Below are 20362 nucleotides of genomic sequence, written 5' to 3' on the forward strand. Positions count from 1 at the left end.
CTCCTAGAAGACAAGTTATGCTGCACCTGTTGAAGGATCCATTACTATTCAAACGGTCTCTAAGATAGTATATCAAGCTCAATGGCAGAGACCGTGTTTCCATTCACTTTGGAATCCACAGCACCACACGTGAAGCAATCTGTCATCGCTGACGTTTCTTTGGTCCTCCTCGCCTCTCCACAGTGCAAACCCTGCTTGTGGGGCCACTTTCTGTCAACTATATCATGATAGGGAAGGCCTTTTATAACCGATTTGTCACTAGCAGCGTCCCTGTGGTTCCCCAACCTTTAGTGCACAGCGCTGTATCTCTTGCCTACCAAGTCCAAGCCTTCTCCTGCCTCCTTGTCACTGCTCCTCCCATCCCCAAACTATCCACACACAGTTCTGGAAACTAGTCTGTCACTCAACAGGTCCAACTGCTATATCCCTCCCTCCAAGGTTCCAGCTACTCTCTTCCAGCTGTGGTTAAGATCCTTGTTCGAATTGCCCCAGCTCTGATCCCAGGGCGCAGGGATTCCCAGATGCATTCATTTGACTTTTCTGTTCTGGTTGATTCATCACTATGCCAGGTGCTTCTGACAGCGCTTAGTGCTGAATTTAGTTATCTTGCTAAAGAGAAAGACATAGCATAGGAACAGCAAAGAATAATTTTAGACACCGCATACATGCCAAACAAGCACACCAGGCACACGATGCGCTCCTCCCTTTGATAACGAATATATGGGGGTGATACCACCCCTCTGGAAAGAACCCACGAGGGTCACAAGCAAAGCAAACTGAAGCTAAGACCTCAAGAGGCCAAGAATGCCAAATAGAGGGGGGAAAACATCATAATTTAACACATGATGGACCTGGTTGCAATTTTTTTTTTTTTTTTTTGCGGTACGCAGGCCTCTCACTGCTGTGGCCTCTCCCGTTGCGGAGCACAGGCTCCGGACGCGCAGGCTCAGCGGCCATGGCTCACAGGCCCAGCCGCTCCGCGGCATGTGGGATCTTCCCGGACCGGGGCACGAACCCATGTCCCCTGCATCAGGAGGCGGACTCTCAACCACTGCGCCACCAGGGAAGCCCCTTGGTTGCAATTTAAAACGGGGTGGCAAACTTTTTCTGTAAAGGGCCAGATAATAATTATTTAGGTTTTGCTGGCCATAGTCTTTGTTGCAACTATGCAACAGCAAACCTCTTTAGCACAAAGGTAGCTGCTTATAGACAATATGTAAATAAATGAGCATGCCTGCGTTTCAATAAAACTATTTATGGACACTGGAATTTGAATCAATCTTCACATGTCATAAAATCCTTTTTGTAAAAACAAACACATAAACAAAAAACATTAAAAAATGTAAAGGCCATTCTTAGCTCATGGCTCATACAACAGACGGTGAGCCAGATTTGGCTCATGGGGCTGCAGTTTGCCAGCCCCTGGCTTAGAACAAAGTGGAACAAAATGGACACTGGGCCGTCAATTGGAAGGACACATTGTACCTGAGATGCACAGCTAGGGACCTCACCAGAACACAGACGTGGTCATGAAAGACTCCCCGAAACTGCTTACTTTGGGTTTAATATTTTGTAGCTATCTTAGGCTGGCTGATACAAGAAAAGAAGTATGGAAAAGGGGGAACTCACTGAAATCTCTAAAAGCTCTCATGAACTCTGATTACATTCTATCAAGTATCCCATCTCTGTGTTGATATTTCAGCTGAGAACACAAACAGGAGACCCAATAAAATCGACCTAGTGCCTGGCCTCCTACACACTATGTTCACCAATTAGTGAAGAAAACAGAAGGATAAGTGATAGAGGCACCATCAATTTCCAATCTAAGATTCCATATGGTAAAATCATTTAAAAAATGAGAAATGCCATGTTGGATATATTGAAAATATTTTATAATTAATTCTCTAGAATCCTAGCCATCTAGTACAAGAAAAAATTGTATGGTGGAACACTTCAGTATTTTTAAACAATGTAAAGACATATTTGACTAGGGGATGGCAATAAGAATTGAACAAATATAAACCTAAGCTTCCTCATTTTCCACAAAGCAACTCAACAATAAATATATTTCAGGAAACAGATGACAGAATACCTCAAATGCAAAATTCCAAAGTCATGTAGACACTTAGATTAACCAAAATTGTTTGTAAATTAAAAGATAACAGCAAAAGGTCACAAAAAGCCTATTTCTTTCATAGCGTCATGGGTGATTCTTTAAGCAGATAAACAAAGTACTGTAAAGAATGGTCAAAACTTGGCTTGAACTGTCTTCTGGTAATTATTAATCCCACTATTTGTAGTTTTGTTGTCCAAGGACAAAAGCTCCATGTGATCGATCACCTTCTGCTGTCACTTTCCAGAGAAAAGAGAGGCTGCTGCTGGTTGTTTTTTCCCTTTTCCAGCTTTCACTATGCTCTAAGCAATTAGTGGCAGATAAAATATCGTTAAAATAAAGTATCCCATTTTCCCACCAGAACTGCCAGCCCTCTTCCCAACTCATTGTTCTGCTTTGAAAGATGAACATATTTAGAAATCCTCATTTTATTCTGAGACATTTCTGCATAATCCATTATAAAACATACAGGTAATACAAAATCCAAAGGTCCTGTTTTGTTTATGGAATAAACACGTGAAGATTAAACTACATGATGACACCATGGGGAGAAATCATGGTTTCATTTATTTTCATGAGATAGTTCATGAGTGCATGACGTAAAAGCTTAAAAGTTGTCACCAAACTCTGCTAAGTATTATTAAGAGATTATGCAGGAAGAAATCTGTGCAAATTCATCTTCTTCACTCAGTATCAGATAGTAGAAAAAAAACATCTCTTTGAACAGTTTTTTTTATATTCAGGAAAACAGATTTGAAAAACTGAACAAGTAGACACCTGCTCCCTCTTTATGATCAAATAACAATGACAATGAAGGAGATTCCAAAGAAAAAAGCTGAGATGAAAAAAATCCAAATAAAAGCCAACACTGCTATTAAGATTTTTCTTTTAATATGCCATGAGATATCTTGATTGTATATTTTCCAAAGTACTTTTCCAGCCGCATCTCCCAGCCCTTCCAAAAGATTTCTCCAGTCTGTCCAATGCAATAAAGGATGCTAGATTATAGTTCTGTCCACCTTCTCTTTTCGAAAGCAAATAATCCTAAATGACTTTAATGGTCATACATTCTTATCTAATAAGGAAAAACATTTACAAAGATCAGAAACCCAGTTTTGAGACATTTGCATTAATTTTGAACTGAATCAGCATTTTGTGGGTTTTAAAAAAGGCAGCAGTTGGAATTCATGACTTGCTGACAAACACATTTCTGCTGAGGGAAGGGGAAGACAGGGATAGTGAATGCTGCATTTCTCCATTGGCCCCAAAGTGCTAATTCCACAACGGGATACATCAAAAGCAAACATGCAACTGTGGTTTTAAAACTTTTTACTGCAATATAACAATGAAGTAAACAGTAATTAGACACCTACCAATTTCCCCCCCAAAACAAACCCAAAAAATGTAAACAGGGAAATAACTCTGCCTATACTTGTACAGCTTCTCAAATCATGTTATAAGGGTCTCACATTCAATGATCAAGAAATTTAAAATAGCAGTAATTATTTTCATTTTAAGAAAAGATTCCCCCCTCTCCCCCCTCAACCCCAAGTATTTATCATGAAAGAATGGGCTTTCTTACACATTAATTTTATACTTATTTGAAGCAGCAACAATAACCATCAATAATTTGGCATTTCTGTTTACAGTTGCTCCAATTTTTTTTTTTTTTTTTAATTTCACAAAGCCATTATCCAGTGTTGCCATAAAACAGGGACTGTAGATTCTAGGTAGCAAAGATTCTTTCTGAAACCACTGTTAAGTCAAAGAAATATAAAGCAGGGCATTACACTAAATTTCTGTATCTAGTACACTAAAAAGAGTGAAACCTAGGAAAAGTTACCTACTGTTTTATAGAGGAAATAAAGACCTGCAAAAGCTGACTTTTGGTTGTATAATATTTTACACGCTGTGTGGATCTGCGGCACCTGCTAACTGAAGCAGACATGCACGGTATTTATCCCTGCCCTGTATCCTAGACCCCCCTCCCCACCCCCAAGAATCTACTACCTTATACCAAGTATTGTGGATATGAGCCCAAGTCATCCCAGACAATCCAGTGAACAAAGTTAGTGTAATGCACTGGTGTGAAGTGTGAGATAAAAAAAAGTCCCTTTCAATCTTCATCAAAGTTTTGCTGTAGAAGAAAATTGGCAGCCAAGTTCTCATTCTTCTCACAAGCAAAATATGCTTGTATCACAAGTCCTTCAGGAAATCCTAATGCCTTTAACTGGAAGAAAAGAAAGAAAACATATTATGGAGTCCAGCATAGCACTACTGACAGATCATCACTTGAAAACATACTATAAAGGACACAAAGAAGCTTGAGAATTTTACATGAATTCACCCCTATCTGAATATGGAGTCATTGTCCAATTCAAGGGGGTAGACAGAACCCAGGCCCTTTCCTGTAACCACCTACAAATTCTTTGTTCCTAGTTAAAGCTATTAGGCTAACAGATACTTTGATAACACTCATTGGCATTAACACTAGAAATTAGCTTCTGTGGTGGTTTAAAAATAAATGACTTTACAGAAATCTGTAAATCAAATGGCTTTTAGTACATAAGTGGTGAAGCTATGGATGAGAGCAACCAGAGGTTGCTAATTATTTGTAAAGAGAGCCACATCTTTCATTAGGGTCATATATTACTCAACCTCCTTGCCTTATGAAACACTTCATACTACAAAAATGGGTGGTCAATTATTAGTAATATTATATGATATATTTTTGAAATCAAGACATATGGTGTTTGATTTTTATTTGCTTAATTTTTATAGCATTTTAAATGGTGATACGACCCATTTAATTTTTGTCTTCCTAGTCTATTAAAAACCACTTGTAACTCAGTAATTGCTGCTATTAAAAGCCTTTAAACACTCAGGTCAACTGTCTAATTCCCTAGGTACAGCCAAATGTTATTATGTCAGCCAAATGTTATTTATGAACCCCCTTCCTCAACTGTCTCAATCGTCTTGCATTAGACTATATCAAGAAATGACTTCTAAAAACTGGGCAAAAGTCCCGATTCAGCATGATTATATTCATCCATGAAAGGAGAAGAAACTCAAAAATGATTTTGTTACCTAGGTCTTGTCCAGATTAAAGCTGGGCTAGCTGAAGTAAAAGGTAGATAGGGCACGATCCAACTATATTGCTTCTACAAGACACACACTTTAGATTCAAAGACACAAATATGCTGAAAGTAAAAGGATGGAAAAAGATATACACCATGCAAACAGTTACAAAAAGAGAGCTGAAGTGGCTATGTTAATATCAGACAAAACAGACTTTAAGATTAAAATTGGTACTGAAACAAAGGACATTTTATGATGATAAAACAATCAGAAAGACTTCATTATAAACATAGAGAACAACAGAGCCCCCAAATACATGAATCAAAAACTGACAGACTTGAAGGGAGAAATAACCAATTCAACAATAGTTGGAGACTTTAATATCCCCATGTTCTATAATGCATACGAGAAGGCAGAAGACTGACAAGGATATAGAAGACTTGAAAAATACTATAAACCAACCAGACCTAACAGACATTTAGAGAACACTTAACAACAGCAAATTATACATCCTTCTCAAGAATACACAGAACATTCTCCATAAAGACCATGTTAAACCATAAAACAAGCCCCAATACATTTAAAAGGATTAAAATTATACAAATTATGTTATCTGACCACGATGGAATGAACTTAGAAATCAACAATAGAAGGAAATTTGGAAAATTCATAAATGTAGAAACTGATACAATCCTAAATAACCTACAGATCAAAGAAAAAAATGACAGAAGAAAATAGAAAATAGTTTGAGATGAATGAAAATAAAACCACAACACACTAAAACTTATGGGATGCTGCTATAGCAGTGCTTGGAGGAAACCTTCTAGCTATAAATATCTACAGGCATACCTCAGAGATACTGCAGGTTCGGTTACAGACCACTGCTATAAAGCGAATATCGCAATGAAGCGGGTCACACGAATTTTTGGTTTCCCAATGCATATGAAAGTTACGTTTACACTATACTGTAGTCTATTAAGTGTGCAGCAGCATCATGTCTAAAAAAAACAATGTACATACTTTAATTAAAAAATGCTTCATTGCCGAAAGATGCTAACCATCATCTGACAGCACAGGGTTGCCACAAACCTTCAATTTATAAAAAATGCAATTAACTGCAAAATGCAACAAAGTACAATAAAAAGAGGTATGCCTATGTATTAAGACAGATATAAAATCAATAATCTAAGCTTCAACCTTAAGAAACTAGGAAAAAAAAGAGAAAACTAAATCCAAGGCAAGCAGAAGGAGATAAAATAGACACTAGAAAAAACACAGAATCAACAAAACCAAAAATTCTCACTTTTTTTCTTTAAATCAACAACACTGACAAACCTTTACCTAAACTGACAGGGAAAAAAAAAGAAATCTGAGGATTCAAATGACTAAAATCAAAAATAAATGTTGGAACATTACCACTTTTTATAGAAATAAAAACTACTATCAGGGAATACTGAGAACAACTAAGTTGTTGTATGCCAACAAACTAGATAACATATATGAAATAGACAAATTCCTAGAAAGATAAAAACCACCCCAATTGACTCAAGAAAAAAAGGAAAAATCTGAATAGCCCTATGACAAACAAAGAGATTGAATTAGTAGTCACAAAACTTCCCCAAAAGCCAGGCCCAGATAACTACACTGGTGAATTCTACCAGCCGTTTAAAGAAAAATTAACACCAATTCTTCATAAACTCTTCCAAACAACAGACGAGGAGGGAACTCATTCTGTAAGGCCAATATTACTCTGATACCAAAACCAGACAAAGACATCACAAGAAAACTACAGACCAATATTCCTTATGAATACAGATGCAGAAATCCTCAACAAAATACTAGCAGGCCAATTCCAGCAACACCCCAGGAATGCAAGGTTAGGCCAACATACAAAAAAATCAATCAGCGTAATAAGGCATATTAACAGAAAAAGGGACACAACCACACAACCATCTCAATCAACACACAATTTGACAAAATCCCACACCCTTTGTGATAAAAACATCCAACACACTAGGAATAGAACTTCTTCAACCTGATAAAAGGAATCTAATGAAATGCACAGCTAACATCAAACTTAATGGTGAAAGACTAAATGTTTTATTTTCCTCTAAGATCTGGAACAAGATAAAAGATGTTGGCTCTCACCACTGCTATTCAACTATACAGAGGCGGCTCTAGATAGAACAATTAAGCAAATATATATATATATATTTATATATATATAAAATATGTACATATTAATAATAAAGGACATCCAGATTGAAAAAGAAGTAAAACTACGTCTACCTGCAAATGATATCTTACATATAGAAATCCTTAGGAACACACACACAAATTATCAGAATAAATGAGTTCAGAAAGGTTGCAAGATACACAAAATTAAATTGTATTTCTATATAACTAGCAATGAACAATCCAAAAATGAAATTAAGAAAAACAACTCTCTTTATAACAGCATCATAAAGAATAAAAATACTTAGAAATAAATTTAGCAAACTGAAGACTAAAGAAATTTCTGAAAGAAATTATGGAAATTCAATATGGAAAGACATCCCATTCTGTGTTCACGGCTTGGTAAAAACTTAATATTGCCAACATGGCAATACTCCCCAAATTGATCTACAGAAAAAAACACAGTATCTATCAAAATTCTAGCCAGTTTTCTTTTTGCAGAAATTAGACAAGCTAATCCTAAAATTGATATGAAATTGCAAGGGAACCACAGAGCCGAAACAATCTTGGGAAAGAAGAACAAATATGGAGCTCTCACACTTCCAGATTTCAAAACTTACAAAGCCAGAGCAATCAAGACAATGAAGGACTGGCATAAGGATAAACATATAGATCAGAACAGAACTGAAAGCCCAGAAATAAACCCTCACATTTATGGTCAACATATTTTCAACAAGGATGCCAAGACAATTTAATGGGGAAAGAACAGTATTTTCAATAAATGGTGCTGGGGCAACTGGATATACACAGGCAAAGGAAATGAAGCTAGGCTCCTACACCTCACACCGTAAACAAAAAGCAACTCGAAATGGATTATAGGCATTTTACATTACATAAATGTAATAAAGTTATAAAACTCTTTGGACAAAATAGAGGCTTAAATCTTCTGACCTTGGGTTAGGCAATGTTCTCTTTTATGACACCAAAAGCACAAGCAACAAAAGAAAAAATTTCTCCAACACAGAAATCAAGATTTGATAACTGTAACCTCAAAAAAAAGTTGCTCTAGAACAAGTGAGGCAATTGTCTATTTTCACTTCTATTTATTTGAGGGGGAAAAAATAACACTGCAATATATAAAGTATCTTTTTTGAAATACATAGTTACAAACCTGAACACTTGATATGTTTGTCATAAACAAAGACTAATTATAGTTCCAATGATTTTCTAAGTATTAAGTTAAAATGCACTTTCTCTGATTTCCATCTCAAAACACTTTGTAGGATAAGACAGGGCAAGTACTATGATTTCCTATTTACAAATGTTAACAATGGGGCCTAGAGAAAAATGAATGACTAGTCACAGTATCATAAAAACTAGGTTACTGCAGTGACACATGTATGGGCAGACATAGGATGAAAAGAGAATCAGGATACCAGGTTCTGATGTTTACTACACATGTATTTTATGAAAATATTCATATACATATCTATTTACATTTTAGAGACAACAGTGAAATAAAATTTTAAATATAAATTAAAAATGGATAATCTTGAATTGGGCATATACTTTAAGATCATTTTTCTAAAACATGAATGAAAATTTTAGTTTCTTGATATATTGATAACTATTTCATGCTAGACTGGTATTCAGTGCTAGTCCCTTGGCTTCACAAAGAACACAATAGAGAGCAGGGCTGAGAAGAGACTGTCTCCACTGCAGTCCCTAGGTTAGTAATGCTCTATTTGGCTCTGTCCAGTAAGAGCTATCTACTGTGATGGAAATACTCTATATCTGGGCTATCCAGTGCAGGAGCCACTAATCCCATGTGACTACTGAGCACCTGCAATGTGGCTAGTGTGACTAGGAACTGAATTTCTAAGTTTTACTGAAACTCACCCTTTCTATAGCTTCTTTTTCCTGAGGCGTTACTTGAATGTAGTTCATATGACCACTTCCAGCTTCTGCAATTCCTCCACTGCCACCTCCACTGCCTCCTCCTTGACCACCAGCTTCTTGAACTGGTTCATTTAACATCTGAATAAAATGCTCCTGATGTTGGCTAATTTGCTGCAGTGATTTGAAGGACAGAGAAAAACAAGACATTGATATAAAGTATCTTCAGGAAAATAAGAATTCTAATACAAATAAGAGAGAAAGTTATAACTTTGCAACTGCATTATTTTAGAATGATTCTGGATTATTCAGTCTTTGGAAGGATATGATTTCTTGTACATTAAAGAAACTTCGTATTTCTGAGGTAAACAGTGAAGAATTAAAAGAATCCAAATTCTCTTTCATAAACACTCCCACCACCCCCGTCATTGTTAAAAAACTACTTGATGTATAAGAAAAAATAGAAGTTATATATATATATATATATTTTATCCTCCACACTAGTAGGCAGTAGAATGCTATAACAGGGGTCCGTGATCCCCGGGCCATGGACCGGTACTGGTCTGTGGCCTGTTGGGAACTGGGCTGCACAGCAGGAGGTGAGCGAGCAAGCGGGTGGCGGGCAAGCGAGCCAAGCTTTAACTGTATTTACAGCCGCTCCCCATTGCCCCCCATTACCGCCTGAGCTCCGCCTGTCAGATCAGCAGAGGCATTCGATTCTCATAGGAGCGCAAACCCTACTATGAACTGCGTGCTCCTTATGAGAATCTAATGCCTGATGATCTGAGGTGGAGCTGAGGTGGTGATGCTAGCGCTGGGGAGCAGCTGCAAATACAGATTATCATTAGCAGAGAGGTTTGACTGCACAGACCATAATAAATCAACTGCTTGCAGACTCATATCAAAACCCTATCAGTGAGTGGCAAGTGAAAACAAGCTCAGGGCTCCCACTGATTCTGCATTATGATGAGTTGTAGAATTATTTCATTATATATTACAATGTAATAATAAGAGAAATAAAGTGCACAATAAATGTAATGTGCTTGAATCATCCCGAAACCATCATCCCCCGACCCTGGTCCATGGAAAAATTGTCTTCCACGAAACCAGTCCCTGGTGTCAAAAAGGTTGGGGACTGCTGCTATACAAAACTCAAATATTTCATGACCTGAGCATTAAAATAAGCCCACAGGGCTTCCCTGGTGGCTCAGTAGTTGAGAGTCCGCCTGCCAATGCATGGAACACGGGTTCGTGCCCCCGTCTGGGAAGATCCCACATGCCGCGGAGTGGCTAGGCCCATGAACCATGGCCGCTGAGCCTGTGCTCCGCAACGGGAGACGCCGCAACAGTGAGAGGCCCGCGTACCACAAAAAAAATAAATAAATAAAAATAAAATAAAATAAGCCCACAGGTATGTTTTCTATGAGGTAGTGCGCCACTAGTAATAAGCTTGGGAAAGAGAGACCTAGACAGTTAAACATTTCTTTTTGCTAGAGTTTCTCAGATTCTTTAATAAAGTGTTTCCCAAACAAATATCTAACCCAATCCCCACCCCCAATTCTCGTTTTATCAGTACATCTATCTATAGCATGTTCTACTAAGTGCAGCTTAGAAGAACAGTTTATAGACTTGGTGAAGGAGAAGGGGTGCTCATGGACTTCTACAAAATGTGATATACTCTAAACCCATTTTTGGAAATTAACTGATTAAATAGTCACCTGCAGTAACTGAGGATTTTCTCGACCTATCTGTTGTAGCAATGCTGGAAGCAGGGAAGGATTCTGTTGAATAATTTGTCTCATCTGTTGAAACTGAGGCTGATTCCGTAAAAATTCAAGAGGGTGTCCTAAAATACACATGAACATTTTTAAACAAAAATAGCAATTACATATACAAACATAATCTAGACAGCAAACACTGTCAAGAAAAAATATGATTTGAATTCTCAGATGTATATAAAATGAAGTAAATAATGAAAACATCTTCAAACTGCACCAGCTCGCAAGTCTCATACTGCAGAAATTATTCCTATTAGCTAAGGTAGAGAGTACAGAACACTAAAAAAACAAAGTTTTCCTACAATTGCCCTGGGCACTCAATATTATCAAGTAACACGGAGAACTTGTGCCCTTCGTGCACTCTATCAAAATAAAAAGTATTAAAAGTTGTTCTTGATGCTCAAAAGTTCCTAAGAAAAATATATACCAGGATTAAGAAACGCAAAAAACTTACCTACTTTAATTGCATTCAAAAGAATTATGCTTTTGAGGTTACTAAGAGTAATGAGAATTTTTTAGATGTACACTGTCATCTAAATTATTCAAGACAATCATTCAAATTAAAAATGGCCACATCGGGCTCCCCTGGTGGCGCCGTGGTTGAGAGTCCACCTGCCGATGCAGGGGACGCGGGTTCGTGCCCTGGTTCCGGGAGATCCCGCATGCTGCGGAGTGGCTGGGCCCGGGGGCCATGGCCACTGGGCCTGCGCGTCCGGAACCTGTGCTCCGCAATGGGAGAGGCCACAGCAGTGAGAGGCCTGCGTACCGCCAAGGAAAAAAAAAAAAAGAAAAAGGCCACATCATATGGTTATTTATTCTTCTTTGTGTAACACCAGTTTTACAGAAGAAGAAAACAAGACTCAGAAACTAAGTTACCCAATAACTGCCACTGAATGGGACAGCACCCCAAATCTGAACCAAAGCTGTGGCCTCCTCTTCTATTTCCATGCTGAATCTCAGGAAATGAGAGCCTATCCTCCGGGAGACTGCACACAAAGTGCTTAGGGATTTCTGTCAACCAGAGATGACTGCCACAATTAGAGCTAGGAAATACATAAAAGAATGGTCTCTTCAAAAGTAACAGTTTGGGGGCTTCCCTGGTGGCGCAGTGATTGAGGGTCCGCCTGCCGATGCAGGGGACACGGGTTCGTGCCCCGGTCTGGGGGGATCCCGCATGCCGCGGAGCGGCTGGGCCCGTGGGCCTGTGGGCCATGGCCGCTGGGCCTGCGCGTCCGGAGCCTGTGCTCCGCAACGCGAGAGGCCACAATAGCGGGAGGCCACAACAGGGAGAGGCCCGCGTACCGCAAAAAAAATAAAATAAAATAAAAAAATAAAATAAAATAATAAAATAAAATAAAAGTAACAGTTTGAATTACTTTATCAATTTTACAAAGAAATAATGAAAGAGAGCATTAAATAATTCCTAGGACTACCACGGGCTCCAGGCTTTGCTTTCTAGTCAAACCTTTGCCAATGGAAGAGCGGGTGCTGTAAAGACACCTGAATTCAAGCTCTGCTTTCACCTCTAGATTCAAGATATTAAACCTCCCAGGTTTTATTTCCTTGGTTCTATAATAACCATTAAGATCCTACTGGCTTTGAAGACATTTACTGGGAGAGAAAGAGACAAGGTGAGCAAACCGTTCCAAACGGCTTCAGAATATAACACTAAATGCAAACTGGAAAGCATCTCTTCCTTAGAATAAGCTAAACAGAATATGCCCTTTACCAAAACTGTAGTAATGATGTTTAATATAAATGAGAATATCTTTTATAATTTCTTTTGGGCCCTTCTCTAACACTGAATAGAGAATTTAAGAGTTACTGAGATGCTCTGGGAATGAACCTCATCTCAAAAGTATTTTAGATTAAATTATTTTTTACTAAAGATTCAGGACCATTTCCTCCCCATTGAAAGATTCCACTTTACCTCCAGAACTTGTTGTCGTAGTCGTTGCTGTCGTAGTTGCTGCTGCTGCAGCCACTGAAGACTGAGGAGCCCCAGTACTCGCTGCTGGAGGGGGGTCAACCACAGCCTGACTTTCTCTATCTCCGGGAATTCCCTATAACACAATTTCCAAGCTTTAACATAGCTCATCATTCAAAGTTAGTTAAATATTACACAGAGTAAGAGACTTATGAATCTATTTAATATCCTTGTCTAATTTCTAAAAGCATCAAACAGATGTCTGCTTCAATTAAATGTAAAGGATCAAGACATATCTGAAATCTTCACATATTTAAATCAGATTAGAAATGGCCTCAATGTGGTATAGATAAACCCATACTGCTATAATATACAGTAGCATTGTCCAACAGAACTTTCCATGATGACGGAACAGCTCTATATCTATGCTGTCCAATAAAATACCCATTAGCCCCAAGTAGCTACTGAGAACTTGAAATGTGGCTAATGGTACTAAGACACTTAAAATTTTAACTTACTTTTAATTTTCTTACATTTAAATAGCTACTTGTACTTGATAGTACTCAACAGCTACCCTACTAGACAGTGTACATCTAGGATATGAAGTAAATAATTTTGCAATTAAAAAAATAAATCATGAAATGTTTATCCAGCAACACGTTAACATCTAACACCAAAGTATTGGGCAAGACCCTAAACTTACATAGAAGTAATGGTGTCTAACATTATAAGGCTAATTATTTAAATTTTCAAAGTATCAACACAAATCTTATTAAAATTAGACATATCTGGCTTTTATGTTATATATCACTCTAATTGATTTTTGAACCTCACAGAAACTTTCACCAGCTCAATGACAGAAAGGATTGTATTTTTAACCCTAGCCTTAAGATCATCCAAAGAGATTTTGATGCACACATGGCAGTTGTGAAGTGATCACTGGAAAAAGAGTCTAATGGAGACAGAGCAGGTGATGACAGCGGCCAAGTGAGGAGGATGTCCTCTACTGATCCATGGTTCTGAGAAAGCGTCATCCAGAAATGTATCACATACAAAAACTTAAAATTGATTATTCAAAAATTACAAAAAATAAAGGGAATTCCCTAGCGGTTCAGTGGTTAGGACTCCACACTTTCACTGCCAAAGGCATGGGTTCAATCCCTGGTCAGGGAACTAAGATCCCACAAGCTGCATAGCGCAGCCAAAAAAAAAAAGTAAATAGGTATAAAAGAATCTTAAATAATTAAGTATTTAGGTAATGCTTTTTCTAAGTTTGTGGCATTTATCTTCTGAAGTTATCATAACTTAAAACTGCACTAAGATTTTTGGAACACCCCTATTTTGATAAACGATTTATAAGACTTCTCATATATAACTTATTAAAGTCTTTATGAAATCTTCATAGATTTTGGAAGGAGAATAAAGGAGAAAATATTGTATTTGAATATGAGATGGTAATAGTAATTGCTTCCATTTCCCAGTAAATCAGAAGCCAAAATCATAAACATATGAAGAATGAACGGTAATAAACAGCAGGATAATGGCTGCCTATATTAGAAGTTTATTGTAGGCATTGCAAACAAATGTTTTTCACAATCCACCAATTCAAACCCTTAGATGAGGAGCTATCAAGTGCTAACAAACTATATAGACCGAGGATCCAAAAGCCTCCATCAAATTCTCAAACAAATTTGTTAAACTAAAAAGTTAATCACCATTGCTACAGATCTACCTCAAATTCTCATAGTATTTAGCCCTTTATTAGATCATTATTTCTCCTTTCCCATACACTCACCCTCACTTACACAGAAGTGTCAAAAACTAGTAACAGTTAAAGGTAGCCCCTTTTTTCCAGTCTATGAAACAAACAGTATATATATAAAACTTTAAACTGTTTCATGAACTTATCTCTCATCTATTCATTTGTATTTGATGCTAAATAGCAGCAACTGTGAAGAGTGATCCATTTTTTTATACCTCAAAATTTCAAATCTATTAGATCAAAATATTTGATATCATTAAATTTATGCAGAATTCCAAATCAGGTATAAATTAGAGCCATTCTATGAAAGGAAAGGCAATATTTTAACATAATATGTATTTTTTGGGGGAGGGGAGGAATGAGCGGCAACCACAAACAGATCCACAGTAACTATCAATCCAGTATGATTCCTCAATTTCAAACAAAATGATAATTAAATGAACTGCCAGCATTTTAAAGACTCTCAAGAGGACAATGGGAAAAACAATTCAAATGATATGCTAAGAAAAGGTTTTGTGACTCTCATGCAAATAAGTAGGCAAATGACTGGTGGTAGAGAAGCACAGTTATCTGCTCATGACAGGGACTCTCCTGAAACTACGCTCTCAAAAGGAGTTTCTAACAGAAGTACAACTGGAAACAAAGGAATGGATTAAACTTGTAGATGGTATTCCCCAAAGAGTTAGGATCTGAGATGATATTTAAGGTAATTGACACTTTTGATAATATTCCAACACACCAAAGAATTATAGAATAAAATGTTAAGACTAAAAAGTTAATCCAATGTTATTGCAAACTTCTACACTTTGCTTTTGACCCATGTCACATTTGTAAAACAGACATTCATTGTCATAAAATATCACGGGTTTCAGTCCATGCCCACAACAATCTATTTCTCAAAAACCTTCATTAGTAGAAAACAAAACCCAATAATTTATTCAAAATTCCCTCGACTGCTACTGACTATAAATAAGCTAACAATTCAAATGCCAACAGAACCAGTCATAATATCATACATTAAATTAAATGCATGATGCTGTCAGGTAATAGGGAATGGACAGGAAGACAGTGAATTAAAGAGTCTACAACCTAAAACTTTTCCTAAATCTGGGATCTGAGTTGTCCAGATAAACCAGATTATCTGAACTTTTAAGTGAAATCTCCCAGTTTTTAAAAGCTGGCAACTAATTAAGAAATTTACACATAGTACAAAATTTGGCTTGGGCTTCCAACTTGAAACTTTTGCTCTAAATAGCACATCCAGGATTATGCTTGGCAGGCAAAAAAGCTACTAAAATGTTGGATTCAATTAGATTTAAAATCTGCCCCACCCCTACCCCTCTAACACACAGCTGTCATCCTTTGAGGGTACTACTCCAAGTGGATAGCAAATTTTACAACCCATTTAGCCACGTTGTTTTCTAATTGAAAATCCTATCAAAATCTTTTAGAAGAGGTTACATTTTATTAACACAAAATGTTAACATACTAAGAAAAATAAAAGCGTTATGTAAATTATCTAGCATACATCATTATTATCTTCTGAATTGTTACTATCCCTTTAAAATCTCTGTTTCTTTGAGATTTTGTTCTTAAACAACTAGAACAAAGAAAGCAAAATGTTTCTCACCATTAAAAGATACTCCACTGCTCTGTCAGGGTTGTTGAAACTGGCTCTCAGGGCTGCAATTACTTGCTCTCGTTCGTAGCCCATTGACATGATCTCAGTTACCATATTCTCATAAGACTGACCTGTCACTAAAAAAAGGTGTGTGTGGGTGGAAGAAGGGGAAAGAAAAAGAAAATTTAATAAATAAACAATCTCCATGTAATGTGAGTGCATATACGTATACACTGTTTCAGGCACTACAGTGCCAGGAATACAAAGATGAGTAACAGTTATCAACTACAACATATATGTGGTAGGTAGAATAATCCACCCCCTCCCATCCCTGGAAACTATTAAGTAAGTCAGGTTACAAGGCAAAAGGGAATTAAGGTTGCTAATCAGGTGACTTTAAGATAGGGAAATCATCCTGGATTACCTGGGTGGGTCCGATGTAATCTTAAGGCTCCTTAAAAGTAGGAGGGAAACAGATGAGAGGGTCGGAGAAATAGATGTAAGGAAGAGAGGGACAAAAGCAGGGTCAGAGATGCTATGCTGCCACCTTTGATGACAGAGGAAAGGGATATGAGCCAAGGTATGTGGTCAGCCTCTAGAAGTTGGAAAGGACACAGAACAAATTCTCCCCTAGAGTCTCCAGAAAGGAATGCAGCTCTGATTTTAGCCCAGTGAGCTCCATACCAGACTTCTAACCTACAGTACTATAATAAGATAATAAACCTGTTGTTTTATACCACTAAGTTGTGGTACAGAGCAGCAATGGAAAATACAGTATGTTTAATACACATAATAAAAATATCAAGTGCAAGTGTAGCACAAACATAGAAAAGAATTAGCAAGTCAGGGCAGGCAAACTGGAAGAAGAGACAGATGAACTGATTTTTGAGAACAAGTAGCAGGGACACTTCACAAAATCAACTGTGCTGTAATAAGTTGTTTTCCTTGGACACCTTCCGTTATCAAAGCAGAGGGGAAAAGGAGGTTGGAAGCTAGAAAGTTAGAATGTCCCATACCGTATAAAACTGGTACAATTATCCCTGTAAGGCATTTCCCACAGGATCTCTCCAACTCTGACTCACTCTTCATGGAAATGTCAGACGACACTCTGATTTAAAGAAAGCCAACTCTCTCCCACTAAACTTAAAGCTACCACACTTCTTGTCCATCTCCCACCCTTTCCTGCCCACCTAATTATCTTGATCAGCAGTTAACTATGTCCTAGAATGTCATCCTAAAAACAAAAACACACCTCCCTTGACTGCATCCCAATTCTCTTTCAGGAATTGGTCCATCCGTCTGCTCTCCTCCCTTCACAGCCATAGCTGTCTGTACACGCGGTGTCCACTTCTCACATTCTGCTCACTCCACAACCAATACCAGCATGTGACTTTGGATCTCAAAGATTCCCCCTCAAACATGCCTCACCATTTATCATCTGCCTTCTCCACTTCAATTAGCAGCACCTCTATCCATCCAAGTGCTTGAACCAGAAACCTTGGTGATTTGAATTCCCTTTCCCCTCCTTCTGCATCTAATCCACTAGCATACCTGGTAGGTCCTATCTCTAAAATATACCCCAAACCTATCAAGCTTCCTCTTTCTCCCTGCCTTAACTCAAGACCAGTCCACAACAATCTCTGGTCTAGATTATGCCCTGCTTCCTCTTCTGCCCCCAAGCCCACAATCCATTCTTCAGCCAGTTGCAAAAGTGAGCTTTTAAGAAAGAAAACCTAATCTCATTTTGGGCTCCCAACCTCAACAACCCTGCATGTGCCACACTCCAAACAATCCATTTCTTGCTTCACAAGTCACAGCTTCTGCCCCAGGACCTTCACACACACCAGGCTTCTTTGATGGTCTGTTCCTTTACATGCTCCAGTTCTCAATTTAAACGCTACAGTCTCAGAGAGGTACTGCCTGACTAGCCTAAATATAAGTGCCTTTTGTTCTTCTTTATGGAAGCCATTAATTTTTAAAATATCATTTATCATGATTTGCAATTTATTTTATGTTTCACTCTATTTTCTTTCCCCCATCACAGGTTCAACCTTGCTAGGGACCATGCCATTTTTGCTTTACTGTTTCCCTGATATACAGGTGACAAAATCAGTTGAATGATTTTTTTCTGCAGAATTTTTTCTTATTTCATATAGTGTATTACACTAAAACTCTGGTCTATCTACCCCCCCAACCCAGTTTCATTGAGAAATAATTGACATACATCACTGTATAAGTGAAAGACATAGGGCATGATGGCTTGACTTACGTATATTGTGAAATGATTACAACAGGTTCAGCTAACATCCATCTTCTCATATGGATACAAAAAAAAGAAAAAAATTTTTTCTCCTTGTGACGAGAACTCAGGATTTACTCTCAAAAACTTTCCTATATGCCATACAGCAATGCTAGCTACCTAGTCATCATGTTGTACACTACATCCCTAGTATTTATCCTATAACTGGAAGTTTGTACCTTTTGACCATCTTCTTCCAACTTCCTATCCCCCATCCTCTGCCTCTGGAAACCACTTTGAGTTTGATGATTTGTTTTGTTGAAGAGTCTACATATAAGTGAGATCCTATAGGAGCTGTCTTTCTGACTTATTTCACTTAGCATAATACCTTCAAGGTCCATCCATGTTGTTGCAAATGGCAGAAACTCCTCACTTTTTATGGTTGAGTAATACCCCATTATGTGTACACACACACACACACACACACACACACACACACACATACATATATACAACCCCGCTTCTTCATCCATCGATGGACATTTAGGTTTGTTCCATGTCTTGGCTATTGTAAATAATGCTGTTATGAACATGGGGATGCGGGTATTTTTTCAAGTTAGTGCTTTCATTTCCTTTAGATAGATTCCCAGAACTGGAACTGCTAGATCATATGGTAGTTCCATTTTTAATTTTTGAGGAACCACCATGCTGTGGTTAGTAGCTGCACCAATTTACAATCCCACCAACGGTTTACAAGGGTTCCCTTTTTCCACATCCTCACCAGCATTTGCTATACCTCGTCTTTTTGATGATGGCCATTTTAACAGGCCCGAAGTGGTATCTCATTGTGGTTTTAATTTGCATTTTCCTAACAACTAGTGATGTTAAGCATCTTTTTATATACTTGTTGGTCTTTTGTATATCTTCTTTGCAGAAATGTTTATTCAAGTACTTTGCCCATTTTAAATTGGTTTGGTTTTTTTTTTTGCTATTGAGTTGTATGAGTTCTTTATATATCATGGATATTAACCTCTTATTATATACATGGTTTGCAAATATTTTTTCCCATTCCATAAGTTGCCTTTCTACTTTGTTGATGGCAAAATTTTCAATAAAGTTATCTAGTAACTACGAAAGCATAGCTTAAAAAACTAAGTATCACTGAGCAAATTTAGCATTTGATACCTTGGTTTAGAGTAATGACTTTTCCCTACCTATTCCATGAAGTATTTAAGCTATTTTTATCTTTTAAAATACCCACTGATACAATTCTAGCACAAATCACTCAGGTGCCAATACACTTTCAGTAATCTAGTTCCCAGAAACAGAAAATATTATCAATAATAAACCATAACTGTACTATTTTAACGTAGTGTTTCTCATTTAATTCTTATAGGAACTCTATAAGAAAGGTTTATTTTCCCTTCCTTTTAAAGATTATGAGGCTGAGGCTTAGAAAGATTAACAATTTGATCAACGGCTGTTAAGTCATGGTGCAGAGACACAAACACAAGCTGTCTAGACTCCAGAGCTCCCATGCCTCTCCTTGATGCTATGCGTCCTAAAATCACACTTCTTAGTCGACTAAGTTATTAAAACTCAAAAAGAAATGCCTACACTCAAGTTTGATACTCTTTAGATCCTGAAAGTATGAGGGAAATGACTCCTAGAAAAATTAGGGGCAATGAACAACATGAGACAGAGCTAATGATGAAGTGATGAAGAAGATGTCATTAAGAATGAGTTTTGGGGGACTTCCCTGGTGGTTAAGAA

At 37.5% G+C, this 20362-nt stretch overlaps 1 protein-coding gene across 2 annotated transcripts in view; it reads right to left on the bottom strand.

Annotated features, from left to right (window-relative positions):
- Positions 1 to 3430: 3430 nt before the first annotated feature.
- RAD23B (RAD23 homolog B, nucleotide excision repair protein) overlaps positions 3431 to 20362 on the bottom strand; it is a 44032-nt gene continuing 27100 nt past the window's right edge. For both annotated transcript variants that reach the window (XM_060014379.1, XM_060014380.1), the window contains exons 7-11: positions 16360 to 16487; positions 12971 to 13103; positions 10981 to 11108; positions 9266 to 9436; positions 3431 to 4343 (exon numbers count right to left, since the gene is read on the bottom strand). In XM_060014379.1, the coding sequence (XP_059870362.1) occupies positions 4230 to 4343; positions 9266 to 9436; positions 10981 to 11108; positions 12971 to 13103; positions 16360 to 16487 (674 nt within the window). In that variant the 3' untranslated portion in view covers positions 3431 to 4229. The remainder of the gene's footprint in view (positions 4344 to 9265; positions 9437 to 10980; positions 11109 to 12970; positions 13104 to 16359; positions 16488 to 20362) is intronic.

The sequence above is a fragment of the Delphinus delphis genome, chromosome 6 (genome assembly GCF_949987515.2).
Source record: "Delphinus delphis chromosome 6, mDelDel1.2, whole genome shotgun sequence".
Lineage (NCBI taxonomy): Eukaryota > Metazoa > Chordata > Mammalia > Artiodactyla > Delphinidae > Delphinus > Delphinus delphis.